Source organism: Schistocerca nitens, chromosome 8, assembly GCF_023898315.1.
Source record: "Schistocerca nitens isolate TAMUIC-IGC-003100 chromosome 8, iqSchNite1.1, whole genome shotgun sequence".
Classification (NCBI taxonomy): domain Eukaryota; kingdom Metazoa; phylum Arthropoda; class Insecta; order Orthoptera; family Acrididae; genus Schistocerca; species Schistocerca nitens.
The window spans coordinates 299,186,504-299,207,359 of record NC_064621.1 but is presented as its reverse complement, the minus strand read 5'-3'; the positions used below and the strand labels follow the sequence as shown (position 1 = coordinate 299,207,359).

The following is a 20,856-nucleotide window of genomic DNA, read 5'->3' as shown; positions in this document are numbered from 1 at the left end:
CCACCAATGTAATTTTTCTATACAAATAAACACACAGTAAACCAAAGAAAGAACATGTGATATACAGTTTCCGTAACAGGTATTAAATATTATCTAGAGCAGACAGATTAAAATCATGCACTGTATGGTTTAACTATTTGTTGCACCAAAAAGAAGAGCAGAAAAGACAATACTGCCTGTAATGTTGTGAGGTTCAGGCTTATATGATAATGCAAATAGGTAAGTCATCATCTTGTGTATAATGAAAAATGGAAATGAAGTCCCATGCTTCTTTACAGAGCGTAGGGGAACGATGCGGGAAACCCGCACCGCCTTACTAGGCAAGGTCTTAATGGAGGTGGTTTGCCGTTGCCTTCCTCCGACCGTAATGGGGATGAATGATGATGATGAAGACGAGACAACAACACCCAGTCTTCTCGAGGCAGAAAGAATCCCTGACCCCGCCGGGAATCGAACCCGGGACCTCGTGCTCGGGAAGCGAGAACACTACCGCGAGACCACGAAGGGCGGACCTTGTGTATAATACTCTCATTTAAAATTAAATGGAAATTTTAAACAATAAAAACACTACTTTACCTCATTTGCAGTAACAGCTCTAACTTCTTCCAATGTATCTGTCATGGTAGCACTGAAGAAAAGTGTCTGCTTTTTCCTCGGGAGAGCAGAAAAAATAGTCCGCATCTAAAAAGAATTAACAAAAGTACTTTATATTCTTAATTATTTCAGAGCACATGATTAGAAAATAGAAGCAAGATGAAAGTAAAACATACAGTGACAATGCACAAGGTTTTGTAACTCAACATGATAATACAGAGGTGATCTAGAGCTTTTATTGTGAGTATACAAGGAGGGTCCAAATTAACCTAAAACCCCTTTCTTAAGGGTGAATACGAGGTAGTATCCCTACTACATCTTCGTCAACTGATTCAAAACAATGGCAATATAGTTTTGCATGGTGGTAATAGTCAGGGATTGTGATTATGGTGTGTGGACATAAAGCGAATTGGCCACTGACTAGAAAAAGTTAGAAGATGCATTGGCTACGGTCAATAACAATTCAGGCTGCTTTCATAAGCTCCAATGATATGGAGGCACCTGTGTCAACTCTGGTGCTACTTGAATCCTCTGGAAAACCCCAATATCATTGTGTCTTCTCATGTGCATGATCTGACCAGTTTGTCCTCACCTGAGGACTAGTGATGGTTTGTGTATTTCTGGGTGGAAGTCAAGTATGAGAACTGGCTGCACGGCTGTCCCCCTAAGCCTTAACAGCAGATAAGAAGGGCAGCTCAGTACTGATTACACCTCTTAGCACAGAATGCCTTACCTACTGGGCCAAAAAGCTGATTTTCCAGCCAAGTCCGAACAAGCTCAGAGGGTTCCTATGATGGTCACTGAGATCTCGAACATTAGTTTCTCTCAGGCAAATAGCATGCAGATTGGGAAAAAAAGGCCAGAGTGCACTTGGTATGTTTGCCAAGAGGTCTCATCTAATATGTCAGAGAGGATCTGTCAACAGTTACCTAATGGACTTGTGCAGCTAACTGCAAAATTGTAGCTCATGTTGTCACCAATAACACCTGTCACCTGGGTTCTGACATCATCCTTGGTTCCTTTGCATGGTTGGCTGGACTGGTAAAGCCAGCTAGTTGCCCTAGTGAAGTGGAGCCATGACTCACCAACATCATACCTAGAATCAATCACGGTCATCTCGACTGAGGATGGGCTGAAGAGCTCTAAGCACAAGGTCAGACGATTATTCTGCACCAAGAATTGTACAGCCCCCTCAATTCAGACATGTACTAGACAAAGTAGGCAGATATTCAAGTAAGAGATTATATGTGGCATCCATTTTTTTTTCCTTTTTAGATCAAAAGAACCCCACTATACAGCCAATGATGAATCGCCTGCTGTAATCAGAGTAAGATCTAGCATGTTATTTCAGAGAAGAACTTCAATCCTGTAGATTGGAAAGAGACAATATTTATGTGGTGTTATTAAACTGGAGGAGCATCCACGATAGGCCCACAAATTAAAGACAATAATGGCCACACAGTATTAACAACAGAAAGCTAGCTGAAACCAGAATTTCTAGTTGGAATATGCATCACAAGAATGGGTTAGAAGTCATTGATGGCAGTGAATTTATTGCTTACCTAACTCGATAATATCTAGTGCTGCTCATATAGATTCTGAATGTGAAATAATCTGAGAAAAGGTAAGCATCAAAGATAACTGAATCCTTTTATAAACCACCCACCTTGGGCACTTAGTGTCAGGCACTTCAGAAAAATTTGGACAATATCAAAGATAATTTCTATTATCAAGTTAATGACATATGAGTAAAAATACTTTGAGCAATTATAGAACTGACACCTGAGGGCAACATCCTAAGTCTCCTTTATACTGATACTAATGGATGCGAACACAAGCGGATGACCGTTCCCAGACAATTCGCCAGTGTTCAATACCATTCACTTGCGCCTGTGACCAAGCATTTACACTGGGGGGAACATGACAGAACAAGTGTAGTGTCCCAAACCTAGCAAACCTGTGTTATCGTTTTTTGGTGCCATTTGATATGACACTAGTTATAACTACAATACAGAATTGTGGTATTCATATAGGATTAGTTTGCAAGGCAAGTGCATTGGCTTTGAGGAAGCAAGTAAAAAGATGTAGGAAAAGAGAGATATGGAACTAGGTGTCTAAATTTGTATGCAAATGTGATGCATTTGGAGGTAGTGATGGAACACTGAACTGCATCCATGGCACAGATTGCTACAACTTAACGACATTTGAATTCAAACATGTTTTAATCTTGTCGCTGCAGCACATATGACAGTGAAAGCGAGAGCTGTGAGTCTTTTTGGGAAAGTGCTGGAGCAGACACACTGACTGCTATGAAATACTTACCATCTGATTTTATGAAAAATATTTGGTGAAAAAATTTGATTTTTCGCATCTTACAGCTTTATATTTTCGCTCAGTGGAGGACTGAATCTATTTTCATTATTTGTCACTGCTACTGTGCTGCACAAAACTAAGTAAATGAGCGCACAATTTTTTAGACTTTGAAGATATAAAATCACATTGCTTAGACTTTGCGTATTGTGTCAAATGTAGCCAACATACCAAAATTGTATGTAAGGTTGAGAGCAGAATGATATTTCTTTTCATTATCGAGATATTAGTTGTTATAACCACGGACGGGTCGCTCACAGAGCACCTGAATCATTTTCTGCGCATCGAGAATCAAAAGTGATTGTGAAAATCGTCATAATTCATAAACAGTTCAAGATATCAAAATGAGGTTTTTTGGAAATGACAGCATGCAGAAAGGACATAGTTTGTCATATGATTATCATTCGAAACATTTTCGTCAAATGTTTGAGTGGAGTAAATTACACAATGAGTATCTGTCCGAATTTTAATATCCAAACAAAGTGTGAGAAATGGATAAATCGGGCATCAAAGTGACCAGATGAAGTCTAATATAGCAAGAAAATGTTTAATTTCTTGAAAGTAATCAGGACAATTAAAGAAAACTTAATTATCAATTTGAGGAAAAACTGAAATATTTCACAAACGGCTGTTGCTAGCTATTTAAATGTGTTAAAAAGTTCACCTCTTCACGGCTTAGCTCTCTCACGCATAAAAAGATACATTGGAGTAATATTTAACTGTCAGAAAGGCCTCCTTCAAATTAAGTACTACATTTAGGAATTTAGAGAAGACACCAGGAAGGCAAATGAGGTGCCAAAAGGATCAAGCTTTCTGCACAAAACTTATGCAGACTATTTAGATTAACTGAAATGCTTGACCTTAACATTGATTCCTGATGAATTACATTTTCAACAACCAAATATCAGTAATATTTCAGGGTTGTTCAATTTGTTTTATTCAGAATTAATTGCGTGCGACTGTTCTGGGTGGGTGTAGGTGTGCATACGCTTAAAGATCAAGTATTTTGACGAGACCTTAAAAATATGTTTTTAGATGTGGTGTAAACAGTTCAGTAAAACTTAGTACACAGCATTGGTTACATGATTGTAACTGAGTCAGTTAAAATACAAGAAATAGTCAGGATCAAACCATTGGACTCAACAGTGGTCCTGTTCATTAGCCTACCATTAGACCATGGAACCTCACACGAAGCATCACTAGTTTTGTTTATTTATCGCAGTCAGTCACTCTTCTGCGCTTATCGGTTGTTAAAAGTTCTTGGTCACGTAAGAATCATTCAACTTCAATATGTTGCTGAGATAGTTGAACATCTCTCTGCTCATGTGCGTATATTCGAAGCATTTGTCTGGTGATCTTCTTAGTTGATGATATAAATTAATAAAATTCTCCATGAAGATTCCCCTCTTCGTGAAGATTCCTCCCTTCATAAATTTTATGGATGGGGCTCCTTTACAGATTAATTTTCCTAAGCAAAGCTAATTTTGTTATCTTATTCTCAAGCGACAATATTCTATGATTTAGTGGTGCCATTTTCAGAAAAGCTGGTTGGTTGGTTCTAGTAGCCATCTTGAAGTGGGAGATCGTCACTCGCGCACAGGATGATCACCCAATGCTGTCATTTGGTGCTGGAGTGTCACATATCCAGACGTCACTCACTGTCAGTTGCTTCTGACGCTTACATAGAAAGGAGCTTTATGATCTTATTATTAGCATCTTTGCGCATTACTGTTAAATGGTTTCACAATGGAATAGCTGATGCAGCTCAGATTCTACCTGATGTTTGCAATAACACATGTGAAGCAATTCTTCGGTGTTATGTGAATCTACCATACAACCTGTCACAAAAGCTACTTGATAAAATCCTCTATAAAATTTGCTAGGGGGCAGATAGTAGCTCACAGGGAACGGATTTTAGTTATTACTTTAAAAACTTTTAACATAACAGTCACACAATTACAACTACAATGAATGGAGCCAATTAGAATAATCAAGTCTTTTGTATATTATTAATTTCAATCTACATAATTAATGTAGATAATATGCAATGTGCTGACTGACTGATCATCACCACCCAGCTCAAACCACTATAGACACAAAGTTGAAATCTAGAAAGTATGTTGACCTTATACTAAAGGCAACCTATAAGAGGGGATTTTTGAAAATTTCACCCCTAAGGATGTGAAATTAGGGATTTCTCTCCTTTTCTGCTACCTCTCTCTATCTCTCCCCCGCCCTCTGTCTAACCTACCGACTGCACCTAGTTGCCCTATCCTCTCTCCACGTCATCCTTGTGTGCTTTCACTAGCAGCACTTTACCATCTACCACCCATACCCAGACATCCCTCCCCCTCTGCACCCCAGCCTCCACATTACCCCCACCCAGATGCCTCACCCATCATGTGCTGCTGCTCGTAGTGTGGCCTCACCTGCCAGAGACTGTGGTTATGTGTGTGTGAGTTGCATTTGCATGGCGACTCAAAAAGTTTAGATCATGTTGCAATTTTGAACAACAGAAAAATTTTGTTAAACAAAAACAAACAAAAAATCTGTGCAGACCAAGCAGTCTCCACCAACGAAGCAGCAGGAACTAAGCTAGTACACACTTCTTCATTCCCTTCATGCCTGCTGGAAGCATCTGATGTAATTATCATCTTTCTCAAGCCTCCAGATAGACCTACATGTCCTTCAAAAATCTCCAACCAATCATATTTCTTTTTCTTTGGCAGTTGTGCTGTGGATCTCTTCAATCTCACAAGCACCTCTGACATATATATTTTGCTATCAAAAACATTTAATTATCTTGAGACGATTTCACCACTCAAGCACCTTGTACAACAAAAATTCACCAGTAAAACAGCAGATGAATTCTCTCTATGCTGCTACCACCAAAGTGGAGATCTGAACTTTCTTTGACAGTTCATAGCAAAACTGACAATCAGTGGAACACAATCAAGAGCCTGCAAATGTGAATGAACATGACTGACTGATGTCTGTTTAAACCAGACAGAATTCTTATGCATTGATGACCATTCACTTGTATTTACCCATGACAGGCTTTAGATCTCCCAGTAATTAACAATCCTGAACTTTTCAAAACAGTTGTTGTACAGAAAGGAAGCAGTGGCAATAAGGCATCAATAATTACATGTGTTATTATAAATGTTAAAAGAAGGTAGGAAAATGTTTGCGCTCAGCAAGAATGACATGAAACAAATTGCAAAATATCTGATCAGTCAACATAAAATGTCCATCTCTGGAGAAAAGATGTGGAGCACATAAGTGCAAAATTCTAATGTTCTGTACAATAAATCTATGACCTGTATCTGCTAGCAATGTTGTGAATGATGGGAAAGACACACTTTAGCTGAATAGCTATGTCAAAGTTGCTGCAAAAGCAAAGAGACCTTCATTAGAGATTTAAGCAAAGTCAAAGCCTTGACAAACTAAAGCTGAACAAACTCGATATAAACATAAAGAGTGCAATACTAGAAGTATTCTGTGGTATTGCACAAAGAATGAGGTCTCATGTAAAAGTTGGTACCTCACAATGGCACCACAAGGAAAGACAGTTGCTGCAAAATGCAGCAACAAAACAGAGACATTGCCTTAAGACACACCCCCAAGTGTTTCCTCGTACCACCACAGTCAGAAAGTTATTAATGTCTGAGTGCAGTGTTGCTCTCCCGAGACTCTCTGTAATAGCCAAGTCTCTATATAATCGCCCAGTTTCTATGTAATTGTAATTGTTGCTAACGATGAAAGTATTGTCAATGCATAGATCTGGCTGCACGCAAATAGAATGGTTATTCTGAATTTTGTATCATGTTTAAGACAATTGTACTCTGATGTGAACAATAATTCTGCAATGACAAAGTGTTAAATGCTATAATTATGAGCAACAGTATCAAATACATGTCATTTGTGAGGGCAGCAGCTGTTTTCAAATTTAAGTATTTAGCATGTTCAAGTTTTCATAAATTACTAATAATTTGTGTGTGTTGTAGTATCTGCTCGACTTCCTCCTGAAGTAATCTAGTTTCTACAATACACCACATGTTTAATGAATTCACAGGAAAGATACTGCCAACTGATCCAACCAGGAATCCTAAGTAGTTTTGATCTTATGTAAAGGTAGTAAGTGAATCAGAATCACCTATTTAGGTGCTCTACAAAAGCACTAGCACCAACTTTCCACTACGGAGCTCATAAGACAGTTTGTCCTTTCCAGCATGGCTTTAATGCCGAAATGGCAGATACTGAAACTAGTGGACACGTAACTGATAATCAACTAAAACTGCTGAACAGTGTAACAGCATCTGGAAGAATTACACTAAGGAATGTGCTCACCTTCTAATAGTAATTTATTGTAGGCCATATGATTAATTTGAAGGAGGAAAGAAAGAGAGTAACAAATGCAGTAGCCTGCCTCTGAACTGCTTCAATGTCTTCCTTTAATGTGACCTGGCACAGACCCCAAACACTTGAGCAGTACTCAACAATAAGTCACACTAATGTCACCTATGCAGTCTCCCTTACCGATGAACCACACATTCCCAAAATTCTTGCAATAAACTGAAATCAACCATGCGCCTTCCCACCAAAATCCTTACATGCTTGTTCCATTTTATATTGCTTTGCAACATTACACCCACATATATAAACAATGTGACTGTCAAGCAGGACAATACAAACGCCATATCCAAACATCACAGATTTATTTTTCCTACCCAGCCACATTATCTTACATTTTTCTACATTTAGCTGCCACCACAACAACTAGAAATTTTTTCTAAGTTGTCTTGTATCCTACTACAGTCACTCAACTTCAACATCTTCCCATATACCACAGCATCATGAGCAAATGTCCGCAGATCGCTGCCCCTCCCTGTCTGCCAGACAATATATGTGAGGCAATAGGATATAGTTGTAGGTAAACAACTAGAATTCTCTCGGATACAGATTTATTAGCACTTCGCTTCTACACAGATAGAAGTCCAGAGGCTAACTGCGGTTAGCGGCCCACATCCCCCCCCCCTCCAAGCCCTCTCCTCAAAGATAGTACACTTATACACTGAACAAATATCGATATTTATGGCGCTCTACACCACATAGCCCCCCCCCTCCCCCCCGCGCAGTATGGAGTACGTCCTTGTGAATGGGAGGGATGAGAAGTTAGGAAGGTAATGTACAGTTCTTCCGCATCAAGCGGAAGCGGTCGACTGGTAGGAGACCGGGGGGTGAAACCCGGTATGTCGACGGCGAAGTCAGCAAGCGACGCCGGCGGCTGAAAACGACGTCCCGTCCTGGAGTGGAGGTGTAGCACTTTGTCAGCAGGCAGGCGGAGAATCACCTTGCCAGAAGGCCTAACAAAGGCACGTAAATTGCCACACACAGCACTTGTGCTCAATTTAAAGCGGCGCACCACACGAGTTTCTGCACTTCCTCCCTCAACATTGTCACACGCGAGTACCACACACACTGTATCACCATCTACGACAACAGATAATTTATGTATGTCATCAGGTGTACATGTGTTGTGAATTCTTGGGTGGCACCTGAACGAACAATGGTAGGGAGGCAGGGAGGTGTGGGAAAGCCATGGCTGGGGGAAGCATCTGCGAAGAGGAGTGAGTGGCAGGTACACTGGACTGCGCAGGCGACAACCTCGGGCGATCAGCTGACGGACGAGGGAACGTGACCGAAGGCAACGAGGAGCCAACGTGGATTGAACGGTGTGACAAAGAGCTGTCACACGAAGATGGTAACACAATGGTAGAATCCGAGTGGTTGGCAGTTCGACTGCGAGGGCTGTGAGGAGTGAAACCTCGAAAAGATTGGCCACTTCATTTCTTCCTGTTGCAATATTATTATTAATTCAGATGATACCACATGCTTTATATCTTTCTTGGGTCCTTGTTCTGGTGGAAATGATGCCAGACACTGTGCCAATGGCTCAAGATGAATACTGGACAAACAATCTGCACCATCAAAGACTGCAGTCGAGAACACCAGTGGCGCACCTGACTAATGTTCCGTAACAAGTTGGTGGTTGCAGAGCAGGACATAAACACAACAGAATAAAAACACATCAGGATTTCAACACAAATATCAAAATAGTGGGACAATGCAATTAGGGACCATTGAGATATGGACTAGGGGCAATTTATCAACCAAGTTGCAGCTATATTCCCAGCAAGGCTTGGGAAGCAGCCCTGAGACTATGGAGTAGATATTCATCAAACACAGTGAGCTAGCTGCCAGGGTGGATGGAGCACCTACATCCGGACTGCAGCAGTTAGAGCACTGCTGGCCACAGTTGACAATGCAGCCTCAGTCCACCCACACCCTCAAGCAGGCATTATATGCAGGGGATGTGGCGGAGTGGGGGGAGGGGGTCAGAATTTAAGTCAGCTGTGTTCCCCTGGGACATCAGTGCACTTTAAGATGGCGATATGTCTGATTGCCAAAATATCGTGACTGCCATAGACTATAAACTGGTGGTCCACGTATGGACCGTTCGATGTTGGCTGAATAACTGGATAAAATTTTATTGCGACATCAATTAGGGCTACAGCTCAATAATTATTCAAATCTTACCTTCCACTTTTTGGGCACTTTTCCAGTATGTGTTTATGTAGGTTTCAGTCATTGGCGTACTTCATGGTATTGTAGCCAGTTGATACTGTCCTGTTGCTGTAATTCGTACTAATCAATGTAAACAGGAAATATGTGTTTCCTTCACGCAGGAGTAAGTTATATTAACTAACTTACTAAACAGAGCAGACCCAAGCGTAGCTTAGCTATTCAGTGCCACACACTTACTTGCATGCAGGACCACTGAGAAGCCACTAAATAGTTGAAAAGTGTGTATATCCTGTACGATAACAGAATTGATTTTTATTTTCAAAAATTACAAATTTCAAAGCTTAACAACTTTCAGCTATGTTCTAAACATTTTATCTATTGTTCCTGGTGTTTTCATATATTGAGAAATGATCTACTTGTTATATTCAGAAATTCTAGTTTAGTGTCTGCTTAGGAAATCTGACTTGCTTGTACAACTGAACACAAAGCCTGGTGTGTGTGTGTGTGTGTGTGTGTGTGTGTGTGTGTGTGTGTGTGTGTGTGTGTGTGTGTGTGTGTGTGCGTGTGTGCGTGCGTGCGTGCGTGCGTGCGCGCGCTCTCGAAAGCTAGCAAGTTTCTTCTTTCTCTTTTGTGATTGTGCTTGTTGACAACTTCAAGTTTCTGTTATTCGGTGAGTGTTCTCCTTTGCTTCTAAATTATTTAGGTTTAGTCAGAACTTTCCTTACTATATTAACATTAAGAGAGGTGTGCTGGCTATGAATAGAATTCAAATACCACATTGCCGTATTTTACTAATCAGAAAATGCACTTTTTCCACACTACATTGCTGTCCACAGTGCCAGTGAACTTGAACTAAAAGTAATTTGTATTAGAGAAAACAGTTCAACACTTTTGTTAGTAGCTAGTTTCAAAATGGAAAAAAATAAAAGGGATTCATATGATGTGGGCTATAAATTGGAAGTAATAGCAGCTGGAGAAGAACATGGAAACAGAATAACTGAGAGGCATTTCAGTCCTCCACAAACAGAAAAAAACTATTTGTGATTGGCAGGCCAGTAGAGAAGAACTGAAGAAAATGCAGAGGAGAAAATGTTCAAATAGACTGAATGCTAAATAGTCAAAACTAAAAGGTGACAATTTTCTGGGATTTTAAAGGTTTTATAAACTAAGAATTTTTTTTAGTCCAGCTTTGCAATATAATAACAAAAATGATATAAATGTTATTCTTTTTTTAAAAAAGAAAAAACTGCTTAAAAATTAAGGTGTATCAGTCCGTAAAATATGGTACTGACCACCGACCCAACCACCAGCCAGTCTGGGTGTGCTTTTCCGGCAGTTTTCCATGGTTACTTAAGAAAATTCAAGACCAATTCTCAACTCTGCCTCAGAAGCCCAATACACGGACAGTTACAACAAAAAAGCACATAGAACAAAGTTCACAGGACACATATGACTATCCTCAATAATGGCAACTGCTGTTCTTAGCAACAGGAAGAACAACTGTCTACAAAATAAAAACAATAACTGACACACCATGAAACAGTGATTACCTATCAGTGACTGTGTACAACAGGACAGTCACAGACTAAAGAAAAGAAAAGTACACCAATGAATCTCCACAAAAGTTGTAATGACAACTGAACATCCTGACAGGTGGCTTAGTAGGAAATTAAATGTCTTTAATCTTACCTGCTCGTCAAATTGTCCACCAAGTAGTCTATCTGCTTCATCTAACACCAGAAATTGTATCTTCTTAAATGATGTATTGTTCCCACTTTCCAAATGATCTGCAAGTCTGCAAATGAGCCATTTTATGACACGATATCAATGAAAGACCTGAACGGAATAAACTGTATGTACATTATTTCGTTATGGAGAAAATTGGTTATAATACCAGAAAAACCTAACCAGGGCAATGAAATAAGAAAAAGAACAGACTAGCATTTGAGGCTGTTGTGTGTATTAAGCAAAAGTGCACTTATGGTGATGTTATATTAGATCACAAGTTAATCATATCCCCAGAATTTGTGGTAAATTCGAAAGTAAGACATACAACTAGGTGACTGAAACGACAAAGGTAGACCTCAGACTATGCTGCATATCAGTCTGTTATCACAATAATTTTTTGGTGTTCATGTTTCACTGGCTTCACCAACTCGCAGCCAGTTTCTCACATTCCAACCTGACCTAGATCTCGGGCTACACTTCAGATCAATCTGTCACCACCATCAAGGATTTGATGAGGGGAAAGGGGGTGGGGGAGTTTTATACTGTATACTAAGATTAAAATTACCTTATGATTGACAGATTGCAACAGAGTTGCTAGTTCGTTCACAACACGAAGCATTCTCATGTGACATATTGCTGTGCACACACCAAAAATTAAAGAACTCATTTTCTTACCAATTACGAACCATGGGCCTTGCCGTTGGTGGGGAGGCTTCCGTGCCTCAACGATACAGATAGCCGTACCGTAGGTGTAACCACAACGGAGGGATATCTGTTGAGAGGCCAGACAAACGTGTGGTTCCTGAAGAGGGGCAGCAGCCTTTTCAGTAGTTGCAGGGGCAACAGTCTGGATGATTGACTGATCTGGCCTTGTAACACTAACCAAAATGGCCTTGCCGTTCTGGTACTGCGAACGGCTGAAAGCAAGGGGAAACTACAGTCGTAATTTTTCCCGAGGGCATGCAGCTTTACTGTATGCTTAAATGATGATGGCGTCCTCTTGGGTAAAATATTCCGGAGGTAAAATAGTCCCCCATTCGGAACTCTGGGTGGGGACAACTCAGGAGGACGTTGTTATCAGGAGAAAGAAAACTGGCATTCTACAGATCGGAGTGTGGAATGTCAGATCCCTTAATTGGGCAGGTAGGTTAGAAAATTTAAAAAGGTAAATGGATAGGTTAAAGTTAGATATAGTGGGAATTAGTGAAGTTTGGTGGCAGGAGGAACAAGACTTTTGGTCAGGTGAATACAGGGTTATAAATACAAAATCAAATAGAGGTAATGCAGGAGTAGGTTTAATAATGAATAAAAAAAATAGGTGTACGGGTAAGCTACTACAAACAGCATAGTGAACGCATTATTGTGGCCAAGATAGACACGAAGCCCACGCCTACTACAGTAGTACAAGTTTATATGCCAACTAGCTCTGCAGATGATGAAGAAATTGATGAAGTGTATGATGAGATAAAAGAAATTATTCAGGTAGTGAAGGGAGACGAAAATTTAATAGTCATGGGTGACTGGAATTCGTCAGTAGGAAAAGGGAGAGAAGGAAACATAGTAGGTGAATATGGATTGGGGGAAGAAATGAAAGAGGAAGACGCCTGGCAGAATTTTGCACAGAGCATAACTTAATCATAGCTAATACTTGGTTTAAGAATCATAAAAGAAGGTTGTATACATGGAAGAACCCTAGAGATACTAAAAGGTATCAGATAGATTATATAATGGTGAGACTGAGATTTAGGAACCAGGTTTTAAATTGAAAGACATTTCCAGGGGCAGATGTGGACTCTGACCACAATCTATTGGTTATGAACTGTAGAGTAAAACTGAAGAAACTGCAAAAAGGTGGGAATTTAAGGAGATGGGACCTGGATAAACTGAAAGAACCAGAGATTGTACAGAGTTTCAGGAAGAGCATAAGGGAACAATTGACAGGAATGGGGGAAAGAAATACAGTAGAAGAAGAATGGGTAGCTTTGATGGATGAAATAGTGAAGGCAGCAGAGGATCAAATAGGTAAAAAGTCGAGGGCTAGTAGAAACCCTTGGGTAACAGAAGAAATATTGAATTTAATTGATGAAAGGAGAAAATATAAAAATGCAGTAAATGAAGCAGGCAAAAAGGAATACAAACGTCTCAAAAATGATATCGACAGGAAGTGCAAAATGGCTAGGCAGGGATGGCTAGAGGACAAATGTAAGGATGTAGAGGTTTATCTCACTAGGGGTAAGATAGATACTGCCTACAGGAACATTAAAGAGACCTTTGGAGAAAGGAGAACCACTTGCATGAATATCAAGAGCTTTGATGGAAACCCAGTTCTAAGCAAAGAAGGGAAAGCAGAATGGTGGAAGGAGTACATAGAGGGTCTATACAAGGGCGATGTACTTGAAGAGAATATTATGGAAATGGAAGAGGATGTAGATGAAGATGAAATGGGAGATATGATATAGCGTGAAGAGTTTGACAGAGCACTGAAAGACCTGAGTCGAAACAAGGCCCCGGAAGTAGAAAACATTCCATTATAAGTACTGACAACCTTGGGAGAGCCAGTCCTGACAAAACTCTACCATCTGGTGAGCAAGTGAGCAGGTGTTGACAGATGTGAAAATTACCGAACTATCAGTTTAATAAGTCACAGTTGCAAAATACTAATGCGAATTCTTTACAGACGAATGGAAAAACTGATAGAAGCCGACCTCGGGGAAGATCAGTTTGGATTCTGTAGAAATGTTGGAACACGTGAGGCAATACTGACCCTACGTCTTATCTTAGAAGAAAGATTAAGGAAAGGCAAACCTATATTTCTAGCATTTGTAGACTTAGAGAAAGCTTTTGACAATGTTGACTGGAATACTCTCTTTCAAATTCTGAAGGTGGCAGGGGTAAAATTCAGAGAGCGAAAGGCTATTTACAATTTGTACAGAAACCAGATGGCAGTTATAAGAGTCGAGGGGTATGAAAGAGAAGCAGTGGTTGGGAAGGGAGTGAGACAGGGTTGTAGCCTCTCCCCAATGTTATTCAATCTGTATATTGAGCAAGCAGTGAAGGAAACAAAAGAAAAATTCAGAGTAGGTATTAAAATCCATGGAGAAGAAATAAAAACTTTGAGGTTTGCCGATGACATTGTAATTCTGTCAGAGACAGCAAAGGACTTGGAAGAGCAGCTGAACAGAATGGACAGTGTCTTGAAAGGAGGGTATAAGATGAACATCAACAAAAGCAAAACGAGGATAGTGGAATGTAGTCGAATTAAGTCGGGTGATGCTGAGGAAATTAGATTAGGAAATGAGACACTTAAAGTAGTAAAGGAGTTTTCTATTTGGGGAGCAAAATAACTGATGATGGTCGAAGTAGAGAGGATATAAAATGTAGACTGGCAATGGGAAGGAAAGCGTTTCTGAAGAAGAAAAATTTGTTAACATTGAGTATAGATTTAAATGTCAGGAAATCGTTTCTGAAAGTATTTGTATGGAGTGTAGCCACGTACGGAAGTGAAACGTGGACGATAACTAGCTTAGACAAGAAGAAAATAGAAGCTTTTGAAATGTGGTGCTATAGAAGAATGCTGAAGATTAGATGGGTTGATCACATAACTAATGAGGAGGTATTGAATAGAATTGGGGAGAAGAGGAGCTTGTGGCACAACTTGACTAGAAGAAGGGATTGGTTGGTAGGACATGTTCTGAGACATCGAGGGATCACCAATTTAGTATTGGAGGGCAGTGTGGAGGGTGAAAATCATAGAGGGAGACCAAGAGATGAATACACTAAGCAGATTCAGAAGGATGTAGGCTGCAGTAGGTACTGGGAGATGAAGAAGCTTGCACAGGATAGAGTAGCATAGAGAGCTGCATCAAACCAGTCTCAGGACTGAAGACCACAACCACAACATGTAGTGGGGAGGGCAGGGGTGGAAGTGATATATGGCGATGCTTAAGATAGCGAAATTAGACATTATAGGTGTACAACATCAATAAGATAGGCATTCACCGACAGGCAATTTGCAAAGTAATAAATTATCTAAATAAGTGGAGAAAATGGCATAATATAAATTTTTGGAAAGAAGATACTCCACTAAAGGATGCACATCAGTTATATCTGAATCATTTTCTCTATCGCCTGAGTAGACACAAGAAATTCTGTCAGAATTTAATGAAATAATACATTGTTCTACGTTACTTTCCACTACACATTCATTCACCCATGCTTTCATTATTAATTCCCTTCGTGTATTTTACAGCATTGACCTGAAATGAAATGTCGTGTGGCTAGGGCCTCCCGTTGAGTAGACCGGTCATCTGGAGAAAGTCTTTTTAGTTGATGCCACTTCGGTGACTTGCGTGGGCCTATATGATGACAAAGTTTGGTTAATCATGTTCTTTGTCAATCTTTGCACTTCTGCCAGTGTACATTTCTTGTTGTTCCTTGGCACATAACCTTTAACTTGAGTCCATAAGAGTTCAATAGAACTGGCAGTGATATGATGGCAGTCTCAGGACTCTATGCCCATATATTTTTGCCAGTTCATCTGCAACATACAGAGATAAAGTTGATTCCTTCTGAGCCACAATATACAGTAATTCACACTATCCACCATCATCTGTTTTGGGAATGATTGTTTGTTGTAGCCATTCTATAATGACTTTTTTCTGAAGTTACTGGAGGCACCTCATCAAGGGCAGTCAAATGATATGAGGCATTCTCTGTATCTGTTACTGAAGGTCTGCTCAAGTCTGTGACGGCTCCTTGATATCAACAAGAGCTACGAATGATTCACAGATTCCAATCCTATTTGCCTTTAGCTGAGAGAAACTGTGACCACCAAAGGCAATATATGACTTGAGACTATAAGATGTGAAAGAACTGAAGCTTTTAACCCAATAGTTTATTATCATGTGATAAAGATCGTGACTCTGACGTATTTCTTTTCAATATTTTTGTACAGAAGCTAAAACTTTTACCAAAGGCAAACGTACAGGGTGGTCAAAAAGGACTTTACATCTTTAGAATGATACAGAAATTTATTGAGATAACTTACAGAATTGGTAGATGTGTCATTTTGTACCAAACAACCTCAAGTTTCACATAAAACTGTCAAGTGTCATTTTGGCTCATTGCGACTACCATTTGTGATGTGGCAAACACCCCACTGGTAATCAATTTCTTTGCACACTTGTTGCAGCAAATTGTGCGTGACTTAGGCAACAGCAGTGTAGATTCGATTTTTCAAGTTGGCGATACTGTTTGAAGGAGAGGAATATACACATGGTCTTTAATGAAACCCCACAGAAAGAAATCCAGTGGTGTCAAGTCTGGAAAGTGAGGTGGCCATGTGGCTGGCCCTTCAAGGCCAATCTATCAAACTGGCAGTGAACAACCCGTCTCAGCAAAGCTTTTGTGCAAAGAGTAAATTTTAGACCTGTTTGGAGGATTTTTAGCATATCTGCCATGAAATTAATACTGAAAAGTTGTTGCAGAGTTAGTTTCATGAAAACAAAACACACACTGAGCACGCTCTGCACCAGTGTAAGTAGCCGTTTTAACTGTGCACTACAGTGACACTCCTTGTGGCGGAATGGGGTGCTGATGCACTACATAAATCTAATTTGAGGTTCTTTGCTACAAAATGATTGCTACTTACCATAAATATGATGTCAAGTTGCAGACAGGTACAACTAAAAGACACTTAGACAACAGCTTTTGGCCACAGCTTTTGTCAGAAAAAGAAACACACACAATTCATTCACACAAGCAAATACGCCTCATGCACATGACTGCCAACTCTAACAGCTTGGACCAGAATGCAACTGTCACACGGAATGGAAGCAGCAATCTGGAAGAGGGAGGGGGCAATGGGAAGGGATAGCAGTGTACATCTGGGTGGAGAGAGGAGTTCTACCTGGCAGAGAGTGCATGGACTAGATGCCAACAGGCGCACTGTTGAAAAGCTGTGGGGCAGGGAGTGGGGAAAACAGAGCAAAGGAGAGGAGAAGGGAATGATGGGTGGGTGTGTTGGCAGACGGTGGCACACAAAGAGGCGGGAGACAAGAAAGGGGAGGAGGTGATATGACAGAGGGAGTGGAAATTGTTGGGTAGAGGATGTGAGGATGGTACGTTATCATCATTTGAGGCCAGGATAATTTGGGGTGGGGGGTGGGGGGCAAAGAATGTGCTGCAGCTCCCATCCACGCAATCCAGAAAAGCCAAATTCTATCTGAACATCTGGGAGGAGACTGTCAAACAGTATGCTGGAGAATATTCTATGTACCAAGTTTAGTAGCATAATTCTTGATGGTTGTCACATTCCAATGTATCTACTTTCTTGTATACATGGCATATAATTCCTCCTCTCCATGCTGGGGCATTTTCTTCTCGCCCAATACTGAAATGATCAGTTTTAGAAGAATCTGATCTAACTGAATGACACCTTGCTTGAAAAGTTCCGCTACAATATTATCTGTTCATGGTGAACTACTGTTCTTCAATTTCTTCAAAGCAATGATCATCTCCCCCGGGGTTGGTGTGCCAGTATTTTTATTCAAGTCATTTAATCTTTGCACATCTATGGGATATCTCGTGCACGTGTGTGTGTGTGTGTGTGTGTGTGTGTGTGTGTGTAGGGGGGGGGGGGGGGGGCATTCAACGACAAGATTATCAGCACCCAGGGATCTCTTGGTATCATTCTGGAGTTGAGGAGTTTATCAAAATATCAGTTCTGCCCCTCACAGATCTCTTTTCCCTCATTATTTCAATGAAGGGTTTCCTGCAGCACTTACCTCCTACAAAATTTCCTCTACTTACTCTCGTTCTTCATTAGCTTCAGTTCTTTGATGTTTGCTCTCATCAATTCCCTCTTTTTTCATTGATGGTTCCTCTTTTCAGTCCTACTTTCTTTCTTTGAGAACTTCCCCACTGCTTTTGTACAATATGATTGTAATGTTCTGTATGCCATGTTGATTTCCTGTGTTGCTAACTCACACTAAATATCAAACCATGGAGATCTTAAGCACCTAGCTTCAGTCCCCAATGTTCTAGTGGCTTATTTGCTGACACCTCCACTGCATTAGTTATCATTTCCCACTGAACCTCGATGCTGTGATGTGCTTCAGCCCTTCTAGGGATTTGTGTTGCTGGTACATCTTTCTAATTGCAGATGATTCTAGAGCTGATACATTATATTTCTGTTTGTTGGAATGGGTTCCTTTAGATGCATTGGAGATTCAAGTCCTCACTTGTGTCCATACCAAAAAGTGGTCTGAATCGACATTTGGGCCTCTGAGCTTCCTCACGTCCAACAGGTCTGACTTGGCATCTTGCACCAGTCAACACATAACCTATGTGATTAATAACATTTGCATTTGGTGACTTACATATTTCTTATGTGTTATATTGTGCAGGAACAGTGAAGAATCCATAATCAGGTCTCTGGATGCTGTGAATAGGATGAGCTTTGCTCTGTTGTTGTTGCTTGTGATGTGTCTGGTATGGGTTCCAGTTGTTGATTTAAATATCTGTTCCCTTTCATTTAGATTACTAGCAACCATTTTTATGTCACCGCCCAGGCAGTCATCATACGTTCCTTCCAGGAATTCATAAAACAAGTACTACTGTTCTTCCTCAGTTGATGTATGGGTTTTGGTTAAGGAATAATTGAAAAATTTTTCCTTTGTCCTGAGGTTTGAGAGCTTAGGACTGACAAGCATGAATCCAGTCACAAGGTGCTTAAGCTGGTAGTGTACCACAAATCCTGTATCGAGCTCACGCTTATCAATACAACTATACAACATGCTAGCTTATTGCTTTTCTAGGATCCTCTGGTCCAACTTACTTCTTGAAGAGGCATAATACCTCATTCAGTTTCGTTGTTTGACCTAGTGGTGTCCTTGTGCCTCCTGGACACTACGGAGACCTTGCATTTCACCTTCCAATATATGAATCTGATTTTATCTTTATTTTTCTACTATTTCTCCCTTGATTTGTTTGTCCTTATCACTGTCCTTTCCCTTGCCATGTATTCCACTATTTATTAGCCCAGCTTCCTGTTGTTGAAGTTTTGCAGTTTGACTTCTTCTTATGGGTTGGGTTGCCAGCCCTAGCTCCAACCTCTTCAGGAGGATGGTAATTTTTAATTAGAGTTTTGTTCCCTTTGCCTATGAGAAACCAATCTCATATCCTACAAGGCAGCAGCATTTTCACCGCAGCCACATTAGATGCCACTTTTCAGGATCCCTGCTGAGCGCTCTCAGCTACACAAACGCAGTCCCCACTGTAAATCAGCTCATCAGGCAGCCCCTTATTTTGTGGCACTACCTGTCTCCTACAAAGCAGATGAGGGGTTGCACTTAAGGAAGGTGAAAGAAATCATTAGATTCAGTGATTCTCAATTACACCTGTTTGGCTGTTAATAATAACAAATTGCCTACAGCAAATGTAATGGAAGAACTGTGGATACTTAAGTTCACTTTAGACCTTGTAGTGCATCCTGAGCATAAATAGTGGCCAGGTCATCTTTATCTTTATTAATTTCATTACTTCCATTACACATACATCGAAGAACTGAAAACCATTGTAGCTTCCAGAATTGTTATAAGCTCAGTCAATCAGCTCTCTTCATGCAGATGATTTTATAATTATTATACTAATATCAGTTCTGAAAATATATTTAATACTACTATCAATACGTACCTTCCAGGAGTTGCAACAACTATGTGTGGTTTTCGATCAAGCTCCTGTCCTTGTATCATCATGTCCATACCACCCACAATCACAGAATGCTTTAAACTTATTGCCTTTCCAATGACAGCAAACTGGTCTGCAATCTACAACAGTACTCATAACAGTGCTGTATATGGAAAAATTATATATATTATGGAAAAACTAATAACAGTTACATGTAATCTTGTAAACTTTTGGGGATTGTGACTTTCTTGTCTTTATATTGACATTAGCAACTACCCATGCTTTGCATGAGTAGCACTAAGTATCTACAGCCAGACAAATCACCTGGCATAATAGGATAATGTAGGATAAAGTAGTAGGATGAAGTAGTACAAGTTTATATGCCAACTAGCTCTGCAGATGACGAAGAAATTGAAGAAATGTATGATGAAATAAAAGAAATTATTCCGATAGTGAAGGGAGACAAAAATTTAATAGTCATAGGTGACTGGAATTCGGTAGTAGGAAAAGGGAGAGAAGGAAACATAGTAGGTGAATATGGATTGGGGGGAAGAAATGAAAGAGGAAGACGCCTGGCAGAATTTTGCACAGAGCACAACTTAATCATAGCTAACACTTGGTTCAAGAATCATAAAAGAAGGTTGTATACATGGAAGAAGCCTGGGGATACTGACAGGTTTCAGATAGATTATATAATGGTAAGACAGAGATTTAGGAACCAGATTTCAAATTGTAAGACATTTCCAGGGGCAGATGTGGACTCTGACCACAATCTATTGGTTATGAACTGTAGAGTAAAACTGAAGAAACTGCAAAAAGGTGGGAATTTAAGGAGATGGGACTTGGATAAACTGAAAGAACCAGAGGTTGTACAGAGTTTCAAGGAGA

The 20,856-nt window shown here is 40.1% G+C and overlaps 1 protein-coding gene across 1 annotated transcript in view; it reads right to left on the bottom strand.

The window, feature by feature from the left end:
- The window catches only part of LOC126198600 (probable ATP-dependent RNA helicase DDX49), a 50,495-nt gene that overhangs the window by 15,580 nt on the left and 14,059 nt on the right, over positions 1-20,856 (bottom strand). The window contains exons 3-5 of the mRNA XM_049935050.1: positions 19,975-20,108; positions 11,242-11,347; positions 577-681 (exon numbers count right to left, since the gene is read on the bottom strand). Coding sequence (XP_049791007.1) covers positions 577-681; positions 11,242-11,347; positions 19,975-20,108 — 345 coding nt within the window. The remainder of the gene's footprint in view (positions 1-576; positions 682-11,241; positions 11,348-19,974; positions 20,109-20,856) is intronic.